At 44.8% G+C, this 19,395-nt stretch overlaps 1 protein-coding gene across 1 annotated transcript in view; it reads left to right on the top strand.

Annotated features, from left to right (window-relative positions):
* Window positions 1-16,524, top strand: part of LOC108799166 (ribonuclease inhibitor-like) — a 201,132-nt gene extending 184,608 nt beyond the window's left edge. Inside the window, exons 8-10 of the mRNA XM_018570982.1 lie at window positions 11,431-11,595; window positions 14,797-14,961; window positions 16,433-16,524. Of these exons, the coding sequence (XP_018426484.1) occupies window positions 11,431-11,595; window positions 14,797-14,961; window positions 16,433-16,523 (421 nt within the window). The 3' untranslated portion in view covers window position 16,524. The remainder of the gene's footprint in view (window positions 1-11,430; window positions 11,596-14,796; window positions 14,962-16,432) is intronic.
* The last annotated feature ends 2,871 nt before the right edge of the window (window positions 16,525-19,395 follow it).

Raw genomic sequence — 19,395 nt, 5'->3', positions numbered from 1 at the left:
CATTCAGGTGGTCGGGTCAGAATTTGGCGTAAACAACATGAAAGCTTGGATCCATCCTGCCTTGTATCAACGGTTCAGGCTGGTGGTGGTGGTGGTGGTGTAATGGTGTGGGGGGATATTTTCTTGGCACACTTTGAGCTTGTGATGCCATCATGTCAATATGGACCAAAATCTCTGAGGAATGTTTCCAACACCTTGGTGAATCTATTCCACTAAGAATTAGGGCAGTTCTGAACGTAAAAGGGGGTCCAACCCGGCACTAGCAAGGTGTACCTAATAAAGTGGCCGGTGACTGTATGTTTTATTGTGAGCAATCTTATCAACATTATTACCATCACTGCTACCATGACCACTTGAGGTCCTTGTTAAACTTTGGACTTGGAACCTTCCTTTCACCATTGTGTTTCATTTGGCCTTGTCTTTTGCTGGGTTAATGTTCTCCTACATATTCTGAATGTCATCCATCCACCATGTCCTTATTCTCACTTCCGCAATCATGCTCCTCTCGTGTTGTATGGCCTTTCAGAATACCTTAATTGATGTTGTCCATAGAGAGCAGAAGATCTCTGCCCAACAACGAAAGGCTGAGAGATATCTGCTTGTCCGTGTTTGAGTTTCTCTTATGCTGGGATATTGGGTGGTGGTACACAAGGAGAACTTTCATTGGCTTTGCTTTTCATGGACATTTTCGAGTTGGCAAGATTAGCCAGCGCCTTTAACGTAGCTCAGTTGTCAAGAGTAACTCTTAGGAATTAGGAGTACCAAGGAGTATTAGGAGGGATTGGACACATCTATCAATACTATCTGTAATTGATGAGATTCCTCCATTCTATGGCAGGAAGCGGAATGAAGACGTGAGGAAGAATTGAATACAGAACTGCTTTCTATGTTGTAGGTAGGGTGGGGAGGGGTTAGCACAGGTGAGGTTTTTATGGGCAGATTTTTATAGGCTATATGAAAACCGGAATATCCACTGGCTATGATTAAAGGTCAAAGTGAACTTTCAGTTAAGTACATTACAGGCATATAAAAACAAAAGGTGACAATATCAAACAGTTAATTTCTATAGAAGTGAGCCAAAGCCTGCATAGAGGAGCCTGTCCCCTGTCCCCTGCCAGCGTGCTGCAGACAAGGACCCTTGCTCTCTGTGTGGAAGCAGTGGCCACTCTGTAGAGGTCCATCCCTATGGACTAGCCCTCACATTGAGCCCCCTTTCCCCCGTAGCAATTTATAGACCTTCCGCATACGCCTATGGGCTTGTGTCAAAGTGCTTTTGTTAGATTCATGCAGGATTTTCATTCCCATATAACTGTTTGGGAATGCAAAATGCGAATAAAGCAGGTCGAATGCAGGTCAGAAGAAGGTCAACTGCAGGTCAAATGCACCCGCCAATGAATTCTGGATGATCTCAGAAGAATCTCAAACTATGGTCAAACAGACGCCATCAACAAAAGACCAATGGCCATCAACAGAGGGTCTTAACAAAAAAACTAACCCTTCCAATAGCATATACCCCTGCGCTAAGCCTAAAACCCTCCTTATGACCTAATACTATCCCTGCCTGTAACCCTAACGCTATCACTTCCCATAACTGTTACACTAACCCTCCCTGTAACCCAACACTAACCCTCCCGGTAACCCAACACTGACCCTCCCGGTAACCCAACACTGACCCTCCCGGTAACCCAACACTAACCCTTCCTGTAACCCAATACTAACCCTTCCTGTAACCCTAACACTAACCCTTCCTGTAAACCCAACACTAACCCTCCCTGTAACCCTAACACTAACCCTTCCTGTAACCCAACCCTAACCCTTCCTGTAAGCCTTATGCTAACTCTCCCTGTAACCCAACACTAACCCTTCCTGTAACCCTTATGCTAACTTTCCCTGTAACCCTAACACTAACCCTTCCTATAACCCAACACTAACCCTTCCTGTAAGCCTTATGCTAACTCTCCCTGTAACCCAACACTAACCCTTCCTGTAACCCTTACGCTAACTCTCCCTGTAACCCTAACCCTACCCCTCCCTGTAACCCAACACTAACCCTCCCTGTAACCCAACACTACCCCTCCCTGTAACTCCAACACTGACCCTCCCTGTAACCCTTATGCTTACTCTCCCTGTAACCACAATACTGACCCTCCCTGTAAACCCAACACTAACCCTCCCTGTATCCCTAACACTAACCCTTCCTGTAACCCAACACTAACCCTTCCTGTAACCCTTACGCTAACTCTCCCTGTAACCCCAACACTCACCCTCCCTGTAAACTCAACACTAACCCTCCCTGTAACCCAACACTACCCCTCCCTGTAACCCTAACACTTACCTTTCTCATAACCCTTACAATAACCCTCCTTATGACTTAATACTAACACTGCCTGTAACCCTAACATTAACCCTCCATGTAACCAATGGCGTCGCAAATGGTGCGGGGGGTGCGGCCCACACCCTGGTGACACCATTGCAGAGGTGACACCAAAATGACTGACAGTCATTTTGGTGTCACCCCCTCTAAAACGTCGGGCACTCAGTCATGGACAGAGAGCCCAACAGTGTCAGGAGAGAGGAGGGGACCCGGCCACATACCTCATCCTGCCAAGTGAACGTCCCCTCCTCTCTCAATCAATAAATCGGATGGCCGCGCATGCGCGATCACGACACGCGGGGTGTAACCCGGTCTAGAGACTGGGTGACACCCGGCCTCAGGACGCCCTTGCCTGTAACCACCCTAACACTATTCCTCCATTTATCCCTAACACTACTCCTTGAAGCTGTAAATGTATTTCTGTATTTTTCTAGAGGACATCAGGGAGTTCCATCATCAGCTCTCTGCGTATGCCGATTCATCATTGAGGAGCATATACGAGTATTTCAGAGATGACCTGACCTACATCCTGGAGAACTTGGACCCCCATGCCCTGCTGGTAGAACTCAAGTCTCGGAATGTCCTAAACACTGATGTAAGAAAAATACATTTCCAAATAATCTACAACAATAGGTATTGTGAACTGCAAGTGAAACCGGTTACAAATGATGTGATCACACATAGTTCAGTGTTTGTGACTCTCTAACTACTGACCGCCTGGCCTAGAAGACGCCTAGAACCTAAAATGGGAACCTGGCCAGCCCTGGACAGAGAGGAATCTATGGGGCCAACCTCAGGCCCCATTTTACCTAACCCAAAATATCTGACTTTGACTTATGGGAATCTATAGTTTTTTTAATAACAACATTTTAATCACCTAAAGGCGCGGCCAATTATGTAATTACATGTTAATCTGTGAGTAAGAGAGAATAAAGGTTTTTAATAGAGAGCATTAGTTTACATTGCCATAGCTGGCTTAGATTCAGGAAATGTTGAGTAAGACGTATTATTATGTTGTGTTATAATGTTACTCATATCATAGGGATGAGCTCAGGTCAGACCGAGCTAGGAAGGAGCTCCTCCGAACACATATCTGCTGTTTCGTATCAGCTCCGATAGCTTCTTTAGGCAATATATATTCAAGTGCTGGATCAATACCCCATGTATATATGTGTGTGTAATACCCCTTGTTATATCTCGTCTTGACTATTGCAACTCCCTCCTCATTGGCCTTCCACTACACAGGCTATCCCCCCTTCAGTCTATCATGAATGCAGCTGCTAGACTCATCCACCTAACCAACCGCTCAATGTCTGCAACCCCCCTCTGCCGATCCCTGCACTGGCTTCCATCACCCACCCCCCTCTGTCGATCCCTGCACTGGCTTCCATCCCCCACCCCCCTAGACCTTGTCTCAAAGTATTACCCTAACCGTCCCCTCCGCTCTTCAAATGACCTCCTGCTTTACAGCTCCCTCGTCAACTCCTCCCATGCTCGCCTCCAGGACTTCACTAGAGCCTCTCCCATCCTATAGAACTCTCTACCCCAACCTGTCCGTCTGTCTCCCACTCTGACTGCCTTTAGGCGATCCCTTAAGACTCATCTCTTCAGGGAAGCCTACCCCACCTCAACCTAACTGCTCAACCATCATGTTCTGAAACAATTCATCCGCACACAGCTCCCTCCTCATGTATCACTTGCCCCTCCATCTTAGATTGTAAGCCCTCAGGGGCAGGTCCCTCCTTACCATCTTGTCTTGAATTGTATTGTGATTGTAATGTCTTCCTTATATTGTAAAGCGCTGCGCAAACTGTTGGCGCTATATAAGTCTTGTATAATATTAATAATAATGTATCAAAGACAGGAAAAAGAGTAGCCCATTCGCCAAACATGATAAATTAACAATTCCTTAAATAATTTGACAGGCTGGAACCATTTGTAAATAATATATATACACTAAAAAAAAAAAAGAAGAAAAAGAGAGAGAGAAAGAAAAAGACAAACCCAAGAAAAAAAGGGAGGGGGGGGGGGGGGGGGGGGGGCTAGTTCTGACACATGAGATGTGAACGAACTACGACAACCTGAAGAATATTAAGAAGTAGTGTTGGCAGCCTGGCGAGCCAGTTGGGCTGCAGAGACATAAGACAGAACAGGATATAGAAACAACAAAGAAGTGGGGGAAGTGATAGAGCAAGACAAAGAAGGTGGCCGGATGGGAAGGGGCCCCCCCTTAAATAATGATGCCTCTGGTAGTTTTATATTACAGCGGCTGGTGGCAATAAGTGGTTAAAAGCACCCGTAAGTCAGACAGAGATCAGTCATGTATCAGCTATACCCAGTATAACTGCCTTACAACCAGGGCCGGATATACTCTCTCTGCTGCCCCAAGGCCAGGTTCCTCAATGCGTCCTCCCTACCCCCTTGGAGTATGGCAGACCTGCAGGCTACATACAAGTGATCTTGGCAACATCGCCGGGATCACTTGTACAAAACAAGTTGCGGGTTCCCCGCTGTAGATTTAGCTCTGCTTGCCCAAAGCAGGGCCAAATGTAGAAAGCAACTACCCGCCTGGCGCCCGGAACTGCATGTCCCAGACGTCGGCAGATAGGAATTCCACACCCCTGCCGCCCCTCTACTCCGTGCTGCCCCAAGGCCGGGCCTACGTTGGCCTTGTGGGAATTCCGACCCTGCTTACGACAGGTATATTCCTTTTCTGATCAGAGTGTCCAAACCAGTCAGAATCATTTATACATTTTGAGTCATAAGTATAGAAATTAAATTATTTATTGCAAAAATATGAAAAATAATATTATTGTAACAATATCTCTTTCAGAAATACCTGTTCATGAAAACAGACCCCGCTTTTTTCTCCTCCGTTTTGTTACAAGATATTCAGGATCGGGGAAGAGGAGCTGTGATTGGACTCTGGGAATGTCTCTATGCGCTACACAAAGATCATCCTCATCCTAATTTATTGGCGGTTCTGGGTGAGATCAGCCAGACAGGTAAGAGGAATTTGTGTTTTCAGTCAACACTGTAATAAAGTAATGATTGGCAGGGATTTATTCCAGGTGTAACAGTTCTGTCTCAGATGTCGCTTTATGCAAAAAACATACCTCCTGAGACTCACTCTGCATGAACAGTTCGGCAGCTTGCTGACTTGAAAAGATCCACAGGCAGTTGAACTCACCGAGAATACAAAGAATATGAAAAAAGGGCTCAATGGGAGGATCTTTTGGGAACAATCACATGACCATTCCCAAGCTTGTCATATGAGAAAAAGGCTGAGAAAAACTGTAAGCCAATCACATGAGCAGACATTTACTTTTTCTAAGTAATCTGCACACATTCAGTATATAGAACGCCTCTGGTGTTCCTATAGGTACAAAAAGGCAACTATTCAATGTTTTGTTATCTATTTGAAAATTTTGACTGGCTTTAAAGCAAGGGTAATTTTTTGTTTTGTTTTAAAGATGCTTTTTATTAGTGTTTCCACACAGCCCACCTGAGGGTGATCCTGCAGAGCCCACCATAGAATCTCTATGGCGGGCTCTGCAGGTCTCAGGTGGGTTGGTCACACTCCTTACCTGTCCGCCTCCTCTTCCTCCACGGTCGCTGATGGACCCCGCCTCCTCTTCCACTGCCGGGTCCAGCCTCCTCCTCCATCACCAGGCCCCGCCTCCTTTTCTGCTGCCAACCCAGCGGCCCCACCTCCTCTTCCACTGCCGGGTGCACCGCCGCTGCTGGCTCTCTCTGACTCAGCAGCGGCTGTGGAGAGGAAAGTGCCGCTGCACAGATCACTGCCAGTGATCTGAACAGCGGCGTGTTCCTCTTCACAGCTGCCAGTGACAGCCAGCAGCATGAGATGCCATCGCGACCCAGGCGGCCCACACAGCATCAGGGATGTCCTGGCCCCCCCGTGCCCCGGGCCGCATAACGTCCGCCTGGGTTGGTATGGCGATTGTTACGCCACTGGTAATTGATACTGAACAAAATATGGAGAACTTTATACCAATGTTTTAAATGTAACATAAGGTTTAGTGAAACGTTGTTATTTAGACATATTTCTAATCTGTGGTTTGCTGTATATTAAAGGTCCATTTCAGACGTACATGACTTAGACCCGGCATGTTATATTTCTCTCTTCAGGTGAGAAACTTGTGGATCAGATTCTGCTGGATGAACAGGGACACTCTCTGACCCCGGAGCTGAAGGGTAAATAAAACACGATGTATATCTGATAGAACACAGGATTCACTTTGGAATCTATTTAGAAACTATTTGACAGAGCCATTCGCCCTTTGAATCTCATTCTGTGCAAATACAGGCAAAACCGAACGTTCTTAGAGTATTTTATTTTCAGGTCGCAGGTAATATAATGTAATACTGTGTAGCGTTCACCCCCGAAGGAGCCGCTGAATGCCCGATTCATCTCTAGTCTGTCTAGAGTATGTTCTTCAGCTGCCCACCCATTAGCACTAACCGCCCTTCTTCTAGTGCCCACAGACTGATGTCCACTCCAGTAGTATAATGCGGAATAACGTTTTATTGAACATCTCCACTGGGGAGAGAGGTTATGGGGGAGGGGTTTGGGGTTCTAAGCTTCCAGAGGTAACTGACAAAAGCTCCTGACTCACCAGACCTGGTTGACATATCAGTGTAGATCCACTTGGGAGGCAGCGGATGGCAACTGATGTAGCAGATGAGCAGGGTGGATACAGATCCTCAAGCAGGAAAGACACCGACCATACTCCTGAAGTCCTCTTAGTTCCAGGGTACTTCAAGAGCCAGCATTGGTCCCGGTTCTCTTCCTCTAACAGCAAACAGAACTCCTCCTTGTTGGAGGTCTCAGGGAAACCTTTTCCTCACACCAGCCCATGCCCACCCCCAGGCCTTAGGCCTAGCCTGGGGGGCAGGCTGAACAGCACCCAGCCCTATTCCATGGCTGGTCCTGGCTAGTCTGTGCACATGGCAAATCCCTCCGGTATATGTACCCTATCCCAGCATGCACCACTGGCTGAGAGAAGCCCAGTGATTGGCTGCTGTACTGTACATACACTACAGTATCTCTCACTGGCTGTCCCACAATATGACAGAGTCACACTCCACCCAAGGGGGTACAGGCAATGTCAGACACCTGGGATTAACCAGATAACTGCCACTATAATTCCAGCCAGGCTGACTACAGCCCTGGCTATCATTAAATGTCTAGTAGCCACATCACAGAAGGTGATGGGGGCTACAACTGCATTATGGGCACAAGATGGTTCTAAGGAGCAGAGGGAATACATTCTTCTTTTCTATGTCCCCAACTATCCATCACACCGAGAAGTGTCAGATAGTACCGTGTTTCCCCGAAAATAAGACACTGTCTTATATTTTTTTTGGCTCAAAAAAACACACTAGGTCTTATTTTCGGGGTAGGTCTTATTTTTGTTTTTAATGTATAACAATCCAAAGTTAATGTAAATCCAAATTAATAATCCAAACTGGCAAAGTTAAGAATAGAGTGATCAGGGCAATCAGGGGTGCCATACCTTTCCAAGAGCAATTTGGTAACCAGAATGAACGAAGCGCACTTTCACTATAGATTCCTCACAGGCGGAGTGCATTTGGTATCACTCCGCCTGTGGCAGGAGACGGCACTATAGAGGAAACATCGGCTTATGCGGGTGTGCTCCCTGCGCTGCCGCCTCGCGTCCTCTAGCGCTGGCTTCGTTGGCACCGCTGATTCTCTCCTGCGGCTATTCAAGTTCCCCCTTATGCCTTAGCGGCCATGGGAATTGTCACAACTAGGTCTTATTTTCATGGTAGGTCTTATATTTTAGCAATTCCCAAAAATAGTACTAGGTCTTAATTTCGGGGTAGGTCTTATTTTCGGGGAAAAAGGGTAGTAGTAATCCTGCCTTTGCATGAGAGCAAAGATTTCACTTCCTTACCACCAGCAGTGTAGGTTTTCTTCTCTTATAGAAGGCTGCTGATTGAATTTTTTCCTTTAAACACATTCATTATATAAGTAGTGGTGACTCAGTGGGATAAGCACAATAACAAAATTACATAATCAGTTTTTAGAGGCGCAGTAGATATGTTGCATCTTCTGAATGGATAGTTCTGTCGTTTTTATAGAGACGTTTTGCAAAACACCTGAATGAGAACCGGTTGTGCTGCCAGCGACGGCCAATCAATTTCGGAATTATGTTAACATTTTACATTATATTATATTCCTAGATATTCATATGAAGCACAAGCAACATCTCATGGAGAAAAATGAGACTCTAGTGGAGCATAGACCCCCAGGAACTACCCTGGTACCACAAAGATTCCTCATCAACGAGCGTTATGTGAACTTGAAAGTAGTAACCACCAATCAGTTTAAGCAGCGTCCCCAGAATGAGCTAATACTGACCGGAATAAAACATGAGGAGTGCTTGAGGGGAACACAATCTGGACTGGAACCCATTTCTCTCAATAGGGTTTTCCGCTGGAGCCACCAGTCACAATGTGCACCACATGCAGTAATGGTGAGCGGAGTGCCAGGAATAGGGAAGACCACACTGATACTGAAGTTTGTCAATGACTGGGTGACCGGAAAACACTACCAGAGATTTGCTTTTGTCTTCTCCTTCAGATTCCGGAAGCTTAATAAACTGAAAGAGGTCAGCTTGGAGGAGATGATTCTTCAACAATATCCGTATCTGAGGAGTCAGATTGGAGACATTTTACAAAATCCAGAAATACTTCTCTTTATATTTGATGGTTTAGATGAAACTATTCACCAAATGGATTTCAGATCAAAAAAACTGTGCACCGATAATAAATGGAGGGTAAAGTGTGGTGAGATTGTGGCCAGTTTGGTGAGGCAGAGTCTTCTTAAGGGTTGTTCTGTACTGATGACCAGCCGCCCAACCAGACTGGCATCAGTTGATACTGGTGTCTTCCAGAGAATAGCTGAGATCATGGGATTTCTCCACGGAGACAGACTGATCTACTTTGAAAATCTCTTTGGAAATGAGGAATTGTCAGCAAAGGCTTTTCATTACGTGCAGGAGAATGACACGCTGTACACTTTCTGTTATATCCCATCATACTGCTGGATCATCTGTACAGTGTTATCAATGTGCTTCAGAGCCCAACCAACAATCACTGATCAGCTGATGACATCATTGCCCAAAACAGTGACACAACTCTTTGTGACTTTTGTCTCCAACATTCTGGCCAATCACTGCCAGAATAAAGATGATGGTCACCCTGCCCGGGAACTTCTGACATCTATTGGGCAGATGGCAGAACATGGAGTCATGAATCGCATGATTGTATTTGATGAGCGTCATCTGGACTCATTCAGTGTGAGAAATGATACACATCTCTTTTCATGTTTCATGATAGAATCTGGTCAGCCTCCTGATGTGGATTACACCTTCTTACATCTCACTCTTCAGGAGTTTTTTGCTGCTTTAGTCCATTTCATTAACTATATTCCTGACAGATTACAGGAAACACTTGATGATGCTGAATCTCACAATGACGGCCGTGCTGAAATATTTCTCCGTTTCCTCTGCGGCCTCTCAGACTCTTCTACTAGATCCATGTTAAAGTCTCAGGTGGGAGAATTGTCTACTCCGGCTGCCAGACATGTCATCACCTGGATGCAGACAAAAATGGGAAAAGATCGAGGAGACAAGAGAGATCTTCTTAATGTCTTCTACTATCTCCATGAGAGTAGGAATAAGGCTCTGGTGTCACAATGTGTTGGATCAAACAAAGTTGTTGACTTTTCTAATGTCCCCCTCAGCCCTCTAGACTGCTCTGTTCTGTCTTTTTATCTTCAGTCCTGCAGAAAGACAAATAAAGTAAATCTAAGCTTTTCTAATATTCAGAGTGAAGGTTTGAAAAACCTTTCACCAGCTCTACCTACCATCACGGATTTGAGGTAAAGATTATACTAACTGTATATGGATCAGTACCAGCAGATCATCTACGATGCATAGGTTAGGTCTGATCAAGTCCTAAGATGACATGAGAAGACCAGTGAGCTCTGAGTGCTATCATGGCTTAGCCTGTTCCATGCCAATGCTAACCAATGCTCCGTGGGCATGCACTGTGAACATGCTCTATCCATGTAGAGATTCATAAAAATAATTAAGATAAAATTCAATTATTGCTTAGACAATGTTTTTTTTCTGTCTTCTACAGTTTGGTTGGTAATGTTCTGATGGACAATTCCTGTCCCCACCTGGCATCCGGAATAAGAGATAACCAGACACTGAGGACGCTGAACCTGTCTGAAAACAAACTGGAGGGTCCTCATTTCCATGACATGATGGAAGCATTGAGAACAAGCCAAATATTTAAGTTGCTGTGAGTTTAACCGGACTGATTGAGACTTGATATTTTATACACGCATGCCATTGGTCAAGAAATTATTCACACCCCTCATCAGTTCTAGCTGCTGTATGTTTAAAGCTCATGCGAAGGCATAATGGAAAAAAACATATCTAGTAAATCTTTGCCATACATGAACATTTCCCTATGTGTTGTACATGCTGTAAGTACATAAAAATAGGACCATGCTATATTTCTAGCAACACCTATCTTCCTGTTTGAGCTGGCAATGCAATAGGGTTGATTTACTAAAGAAAAAAAGACTGTTCACTTAGCAAAGTGAATTTTCCCTTAGCTTTCTTGAACAACATGAAACTGTTGACTTCCATCATCCAATCATGTGCAAAGATACAGTTTTATTAATTTTCCTCGCCCATGATTGGGTCTAGGGAATTTTCACCACATTCACTGAGATAAGTATAAATTCCCTTTCAAAGTGAAACACACATGGGGTCAACCCTTAGAGCTCCTCATTGCCCATCTGACCGGTCAACCTCCAGTCAAGTAAGACCTCCACCTCCATACACTACACTCACAATTTAACCTTCTCTTGGACCTATTCCTACCCATAGTCATGCAGACCCTTCGTACATCTGTTGAAACCTTTTGGTCTTACTTTAATTACAGGAAAATAAGCAAGTATAAAGAATATTTTTTCTTCTCTTCTTCCACAGTTTGGATAATAATCAGCTGACAGACAGTTCCTGCCCCGACCTGGCATCTGGAATAAGAAATAACCAGACATTGAGGATACTGGACCTGTCTGGGAACAATCTGGAGGGTCCTCATTTCAGGGATCTGATGGAAGCTCTGACAACAAGCCGGATAGAGGAATTACAGTGAGTATAACAGGACTGAGTGAGACAATAATATTGTAGTGCTCACCGTATGCAAGGGAATCTGATCTTCCAGTGATGAGAAATGAATAATTATGGTCACCATGGTCCTCCTAGCTGGGCACCATTGGAAGAAGAGCGCATGTACAGGGAAATGCTGGAGGGGAAGGAGAAACATAATACTAGGGGCTAGTACAAAAGAAAGGGGTTGGAGGAGAATGATGATAGTATTAAAGGGGATTCATGAAGGGTTTTGATGAATGTAGTAAGGGGGAAAGTTGTGGGGATGCAGAGGTCCAGCACAAGGTGAATGTTAGAGGTGGGCGATGTTAAGGGGGGCTGGAATCAGCAGAGAGAAGAAGTATGGTAGTGCAATGAAGCCAGGGGAAGAATCAGTACAGGGGTTACAATAATTCCAGCAGAAAGGAGGTACAGGGGGTACATTATAGCATGGGAAAAGGAGCAGTATGGCGAAGGGACAGTGTGGATGAGAGGTGTACTCAGTGTTGGATGAAAAAAGCAAAGCACACTGGAGGTAAAGAATTGTCCAAGTATAGAAGGAGGAGGGAATGAGATTTGTCCATTATATACCCAATAATATGCTGAATATCAGAGATCCCACAGCTGAGGTATTTTACTGTGGGGTGGCCAGATCTGCCCATGTTCTCCAATGCAGCAGATTTCTCCTCTATTCCTGTTCTGGTCTAGAAACATTTTGGATTTTCCTACCACTTTATTTCCCAGTGACAATGGTCAAGAGAACCAACTCTAACCCCTTCCCCACTCCATCCAAACATGAAAAATAAAGATTTAGCTGTAGATACAATTAAACATTTTTCTCTTCTTCTACAGTTTGGGTAGCAATCGACTGACAGACAGTTCCTGCCCCCACCTGGCATCGGGAATACGAAATAACCAGACATTGAAGAGACTGGACCTGTCTAGGAACAATCTGAAGGGTCCTCATTTCAGGGATCTGATGGAAGCTCTGACCACAAGCCGCATAGAGGAATTAGAGTGAGTATAACAGGACTGACTGAGACAATAATATTTTGGGGCAATTTTAAAGTATAACGCTACCATTCAGACACGTGTGATACAATAAACTGTGAATAAACAACATAATTAACATACACTATATTGCCAAAAGTATTAGGACACCCCTCCAAATCATTGGATTCAGGTGTTCCATGGAATTTCCTTGCTAATAAATATTCCGCGGTCAACTGTTAGTGGTATTATAACAAAGTGGAAGCAACTGGGAACAGCAGCAACTTAGCCACGAAGTGGTAGGCCACATAAAATGACAGAGCGGGGTCAGCGCATGTTGAAGCGCACAATGCGTAGAAGTCACCAACTGTCTGCAGAGTCAATAGCTACAGACCTCCAAACTTGGTGTGGCCTTCAGATTGGCGCAATGACAGTGCGTAGAGAGCTTCATGGAATGGGTTTCCATGGCCGATCAGCTGCATCCAAGCCTTACATCACCAAGTGCAATGCAAAGCGTGGAATGCCGTGGTGTAAAGCGCGCCGCCACTGGACTCTAGAGAAGTGGAGACGTGTTCTCTGGAGTGACCAATCACACTTCTCTGTCTGGCAATCCGATGGACGTGTCTGGGTTTGGCGGTTTGTACATCTGTTCATTCTATTTGGTCTTACTTTAATATTAGGAAAATAAGCAAGTATAAAGAATGTTTTTTCTTCTCTTCTTCCTAACCTGACTGTTTTGTGCAAAGTGTAAAGTTTGGTGGAGGGGGGATTATGGTGTGTGGGTGTTTTTCAGGGGTTGGGTTCCAGTGAAGGGAACATCAGCACACCAAGACATTTTGGACAATTTCATGCTCCCAACTTTGTGGGAACAGTTAGGGGACGGCCCCTTCCTGTTCCAACATGACTGCGCACCAGTGCACAAAGCAAGGTCTATAAAGGCATGGATGAGCGAGTTACGGGTGGAGGAACTTGACTGGCCGCACAGAGTCCTGACCTCAACCCCATAGAACACCGTTGGGATGAATCAGAGCGGAGACTGCGAGCCCGGCCTTCTCGTCCTACATCAGTACCTGACCTCACAAATACGCTTCTGGAAGAATGGTCAAACATTCCAATAGAAACACTCCTAAACCTTGTGGACGCCTTCCCAGAAGAGTTGAAGCTCTTATAGCGGCAAATGGCGGAGCCAACTCAATATTGAAGTGTAGTATTATCTCAAAAGTGTATATTATCTCACTTTTTCAGTTAAATGTGTCTATAGTATTGAAGAACCATTGTGCTCTGCTGTAAACATAGATGTATAGTCTAAAGTGTCAACACCTAATTATGGAATGTTTGCAAAGGTTCTTGTAGGGTCATGGTAGATAGTAGTAGTTATTACCATTCAACTGGACTTGTTCTATAATGTTGAAGAAGTTTCACTTCCCATACAAGCAGCATTTTCAGTTCTATTAAGTGTCAGAAACATACCCCAGCATGTAAACCCACACAGACAACTCAATCGCCTTCAATCAATTATCAATGAGTGTGTCAAGACTAATGATGATTGGCCTAGAGTTGGGAAAGTTTGAGAAGCAAACCTGTTCTAATTGCATAATCCAATCCCATGGTGCCATGAAGTCTGGGAAAAGTGTTAACTATTCGAGATCCATGGCAGAAGGGGACATTTGTTGTCAAATCATGGGGGTGGAGGTATTAAAACATTATAGGTGGATGGTAGATGGTATTGAAGGTCCCACGTAAAAGACCTAACATAAGAGAAGTAATCTGGTATAGTCACTCCACAATGGAATGCAAAGACCTGTACACTGGAGAGACAAAACATCCTCTCAACTAATGATGGCCTAATATTGAAGGGTGAACCTTGCAGGCAGTCTTCCACCACCTTAAGGAGAAGGGACATTCTTTTGAGGAGATTGGGGTTCACATTTTTTGACAGAGAGGACAAGTAGAAAGAGGTTTAGGGGCTACACCATCTGCCATTTTTAAATCTCTGCCTTTAAATATCTGGTGATCCACACCTTCAGCCATGTAATCAAAACAATGAGCACCGGTCCCAGAGTTCCTGCCACCATGGGGTAGGATTATGAATGGAGGGGTCACACTTTCATACCTCACATCCTTGGATATTGGTCATGGAAATTGGATTTTAACAGCTCTTGGAGACATTAAAGTCTACCGAGGAGTAACTCTTTGTCTAATTTTTTGTTACAGTCTGAGGGATATTGGGTTGACGGATGAATGTACGACATCACTGGAGTCACTGAGTGATAGCAAGAGCCTCAGATTGCTGGATCTGCTGAACAACAGAATAACAGATGTCGGTTCCAACCACATCCGGCATCTAATAATCAAATCCTCCAGCCTGAAAGAAATCTGGTAGGTTCACCATAAAACAATATTATTAGGAGTTTATTTTGTGATTCAAGAGTGCCAGGAATAATTTCTAATAAATCTGTTTCACTTGGAGTGTGACCTCTCAATGGCCAACCAGAAGGTGACAGGTTGGCTTAAAAGATGTCCTAGAGGCAACTAAGAAGAGGGGAGGATGGGGAACCTTTGGAATGAAGGGCAAGCACAACTACCGGTAACTGGACTTTATCATTGGGGCTAAAGAAAGTGAACCACACAGTGTACCACAGTGATTGGTGGCCATGATGAAAGGTGGGTGTTGACTTGGTGACCTGATTTATTGTTACACACCTTTCTACATCTATATCATTAAAATCGTGGACTGTAAGAGATGAATTGTAAAGGAGGAAGTACTATAAGGGCTGAGTACGATGACCGCTGCTCTGTGAAAATGATATGGGTTCCCCTAAATAAAATATTAGATAAATCCAATGACACCATCATCAATAACTCCTTTCCCTCAGCTTCCTTTTTTTTTTTACAAATGAGCACAATTTATTTTGCAGTCTTGCCTTCTTCCAGCGTTGTCTTCCATTGCTGCTATGAGAGCTACAAAAGGAAGATGATTCTGGAAGACTCCCCTCTTCCAGGAGCTGTGTTTGCAGGTCTGAACAGGAAGCAGGTAGATAGTGTATATAAAGACAAACCTAGTGAGAATGAACGAAGGGGCTTCATGACTGGGGGGAGGAAAAGTCCCTGGAGAAGGGGTTAAAAATAAAAAAAAGGGCATTAGCTGATCTTCACTGATTGGAGGTTGAGGTCAGGTGTTCCGGGAGGAGCCGCATGGGTTGGGACTGTAAGGGCCGTAGGACGTTCTTTCCGGAAAGTCGACGGAGGAAGCAGGTTGTTCCACTTGCCTTGAATTTTGTGGTTTCTGGTGGTTACAATGTCCTTTTTATGTCACGGCAGCTTGGCGGGTTAAGGGGTCTGCAAAATCGGAGTTGATTACATCTGGCCTCTTGGAACTTGGGAGCAGTAACTGTACTCGAGCTGGTTGGGGTGCGGCTGGGGACATGGAGCAGTTTTTAGTAGAGGCCTTATTAGGGCTGTTGGGCACCCAAAGCCCCCTTCTCGGATCCAATCAGTCGTTAAGATTTATTTATTATTTATTTGTATATTATTTTGTTTATTATTTTGGTTACTGTTAAAGTCGGTTTGATTAATAGAGGGGCTGCTGCGGCCATTTAAATCCATGTCACACACTGTCCGTGTGCTTATTGGGGCTTTTACCAGAGGGACATGCCATTGAACTGTTGCTGACTGTAGGCCCCTCTCTGACAGAATAGGGAGCATCTTCACTTGGGGTCGCCAGCCCAACATATAGTTATATACAGGCCTTCATGGAGCAAATGCCCTCTTTCCCAATTCTCCAGTGACTGGGAAATTGTGCGAGAGCTTTCTACTAAGATCTAATGAGTGTTTATGTCCTTTCTTCTAGGGCCAGCTCCCAATTCATGTCAGATGAAGCTAAAAGAGAGCTAAAAGAACTGGAAGTGCTTCGTCCAGGCCTGAAAGTTTTGCTATATTGAAAGACAGAGGAAGGGGCTCTGAGTGGGGCCGGGACATTCCTCTAAATGATGACGAAAATTAGGTTTAGTAACAAGTAAGCCGGACCAAAGAAGCAAATGAATCATCAAAGAAAAACAAATACACCCGGCACAGGAGGACATACCACCGAGCATGAAGGGGCTAAGGGAGCACTCCTCGCCCCACCAGTACCACCACTGACTTCAGCCTGTCAAAGCTGCCTCACTGCTACTCCATTGTGAGTGGTCAATATCGGCATTAGGCAGAAACTGCACACAGTCATAGGGAAGGACATAAAAGAAAGATACTGGGCCGAGAGAGAATTTGATTTTTGCCACTGGCTGCTGTATTTTTATTCTTGGACAATATGTTTTATTTTTTGAAAGTGACTACTCATAAAAAAATTGTATATATAATTCTATTTATTATTTGTGTAACATCCTTATTTTAACATTTAACACATGTGGTCTCATGTGTCGGTGTGGGTGCAGTGCATTCTAGGCTGTCCAATAAGAGAGCCCAGCACTAGCTCTGCATATGTTGACTGCAGAAGTAGAATGAATATATAAATGATTGAAGAAAATAGGTCACCAGCACTCCATAAGTTAAAATGAATGAGTCCTTTTAATGGACAATGATGTCACAGAAATCCAACATGAGCTCATGTTGGATTTCTGTGACATCATTGTCCATTAAAAGGACTCATTCATTTTAACTTATGGAGTGCTGGTGACCTATTTTCTTCAATCTTGTGTTTTGCACGGTGCCATCCGTGAAGTTACTTCGAGCACCATTTATTTGATTGTTGGCCGGGACTGCTGAAAGGTGTGCGGAGGGCACCTCCACCAATTGCATCTGAATATATAAATGGTCTCCTCACCACGGGAGGTGAGGGTTGTCCCTCCTCTGAACCATTCACTTGTACAAACAAAGATTCTTCTACGCACGTCTGTATTTATACAGTTTCCTGAAACACTGAAGGATCACACCGCCCCCTGCCGACGGCAAGACAGTACATATGAAATACTGTTTGTATAATAACATATATATATATGAAATGTTTTCCTGACTGCAAAGAAATACAGAAAAATATTCAAAAATTGTATTTTTCACTCTTATTAAATATAGAAAATATTAGGGATGCACCGATACCGGCACTAGTATCTGTGCCGATGCCGAGTATTTAGGAGAGTACTCGTACTTGCCCAAATGCTCCGATGCCTAGCCCGATACTTCCGGTATCAGGAAGAGGGGCAGCGCGTCATTACACGCTGCCCGGCTTCCTAATTGGCCGGGAAGCCGACCCCATGCTCTCTCGTCACCTCATGACAAGGGAGCATGGAGCCGGCTTCCCGGCCAATCAGGAAGCCGGGCAGCATGTAATGACGTGGCGCCCGGCTTTCTGACTGGTCGGTAAGCCGGCTTCATGCTCCCTCGTCAGCTCATGATAAGGGAGCATGGAGCCAATCAAGAATCCGGGTGCCGCGTCATTACACAGCGCCCTATTCCTGATCGGCCAGAAAGCCGGCTCCATGCTTTCTCGTCACCTATTGACAAGAAGCATCGGGACGGCTTCCCTGCTAATAAGGCTTGGATGCAGCTGCCGCCTGGCTTCCTGATTGGGACTTCCGGTACTCGATATCGGCGAGCACCGGAAAAAAAATATCGGTACTCGTACTCGATACCGGAAATACCGGCATCGGTGCATCTCTAGAATATATATTATAAAAATACTGAAGCAGTGCTTTACAATGGTTGCGCCTCACTGTTCCTTCTCACTAGAAATAAATACAAAAATAAGACACAGGTTAAAAAAGTTGTCCCAAAAACATTCTGGTTCTTGTATAAGAACGACCGCCATTTACATATTTTTCCAAAATTTTAAATGCCCAGCTAACCGGTTGTGACTAGTCTGGAATCTTCACTATCTGCTGGTCCTTACTCGGTACTGCAGTTCAAATCTCTGCTGTGCACACCCGACCTCATTAGTGGACTCCAAACTGAGGCCAGTACCGAAAGGGAGATCAAGAGGTCTATCTGCTGGTCATGCCCTGAATGGAAATCTGGTCTCTCTCTCTCTGTCGTTGACTTTTATCTAACTGTTCATGCCTTGGACTTTTCCTTTGTATTCTTTGGTCTGTGTTTGCATGTAACCTGTCTGTGCATATCCCGGTCATCTGGTATTGTCTATCAATGCTCTATATACCTCACTGGAACATGAACTCCATTTGTTTGCGCCATTAGTCTGCTACTGTCTGTTGTTTGCCCTGACTGTCTTTCTAAGGACTTTACCACTCTGGCATCTGTCCCACCTGTTGTTGGCTGGAGCCCATGCCAACGGAGGGTGTCCACCAAACTCTGTGACATAAGTAATGGATATATACTGGTACAAGTGAAGAGAAGCCTATGCTAAGTAACGACAGAAGTCTTCAGCACTGACTTGTAATATGCAAATGGCACTTTTATTGATGCATCACATGCGTCAAGAAGCTAACGTTTCGGGGCCGTGCATCAGGGCAACATCGTGACTGATGAAGGGACCCTGCGCGGCCCCGAAACGTTGGTTTCTTGACATATGTGACGCATCAATAAAGTGCCATCCTTTTGGCACATTACATGTGATTACTGGTGACTTCTATCTGTACTTGGACTGTAGCGCGGCACCATCTGTGTCGTCACTTCCAGTACCAGCGGACATTTTGTTTGGTTCAAGCGCTGTATGGTGTGCAGGTGATTCTCTAACGCTATTCAGAAGCATATGCTGGAGCATTGATAGGCCACCCCTTGTGGAAAATATGTGTTGAAAGTTGATCCAAGACTCATTGGTACTGCTGTCCTTTGAAGCCCACGTAGGCTTCGGGTTTCTATGTCCAT

This window comes from Nanorana parkeri, unplaced genomic scaffold, assembly GCF_000935625.1.
Source record: "Nanorana parkeri isolate BGI_ZX_2015 unplaced genomic scaffold, ASM93562v1 scaffold1647, whole genome shotgun sequence".
Classification (NCBI taxonomy): Eukaryota; Metazoa; Chordata; class Amphibia; order Anura; family Dicroglossidae; genus Nanorana; species Nanorana parkeri.
This window is presented reverse-complemented; position numbering and strand designations above follow the sequence as displayed.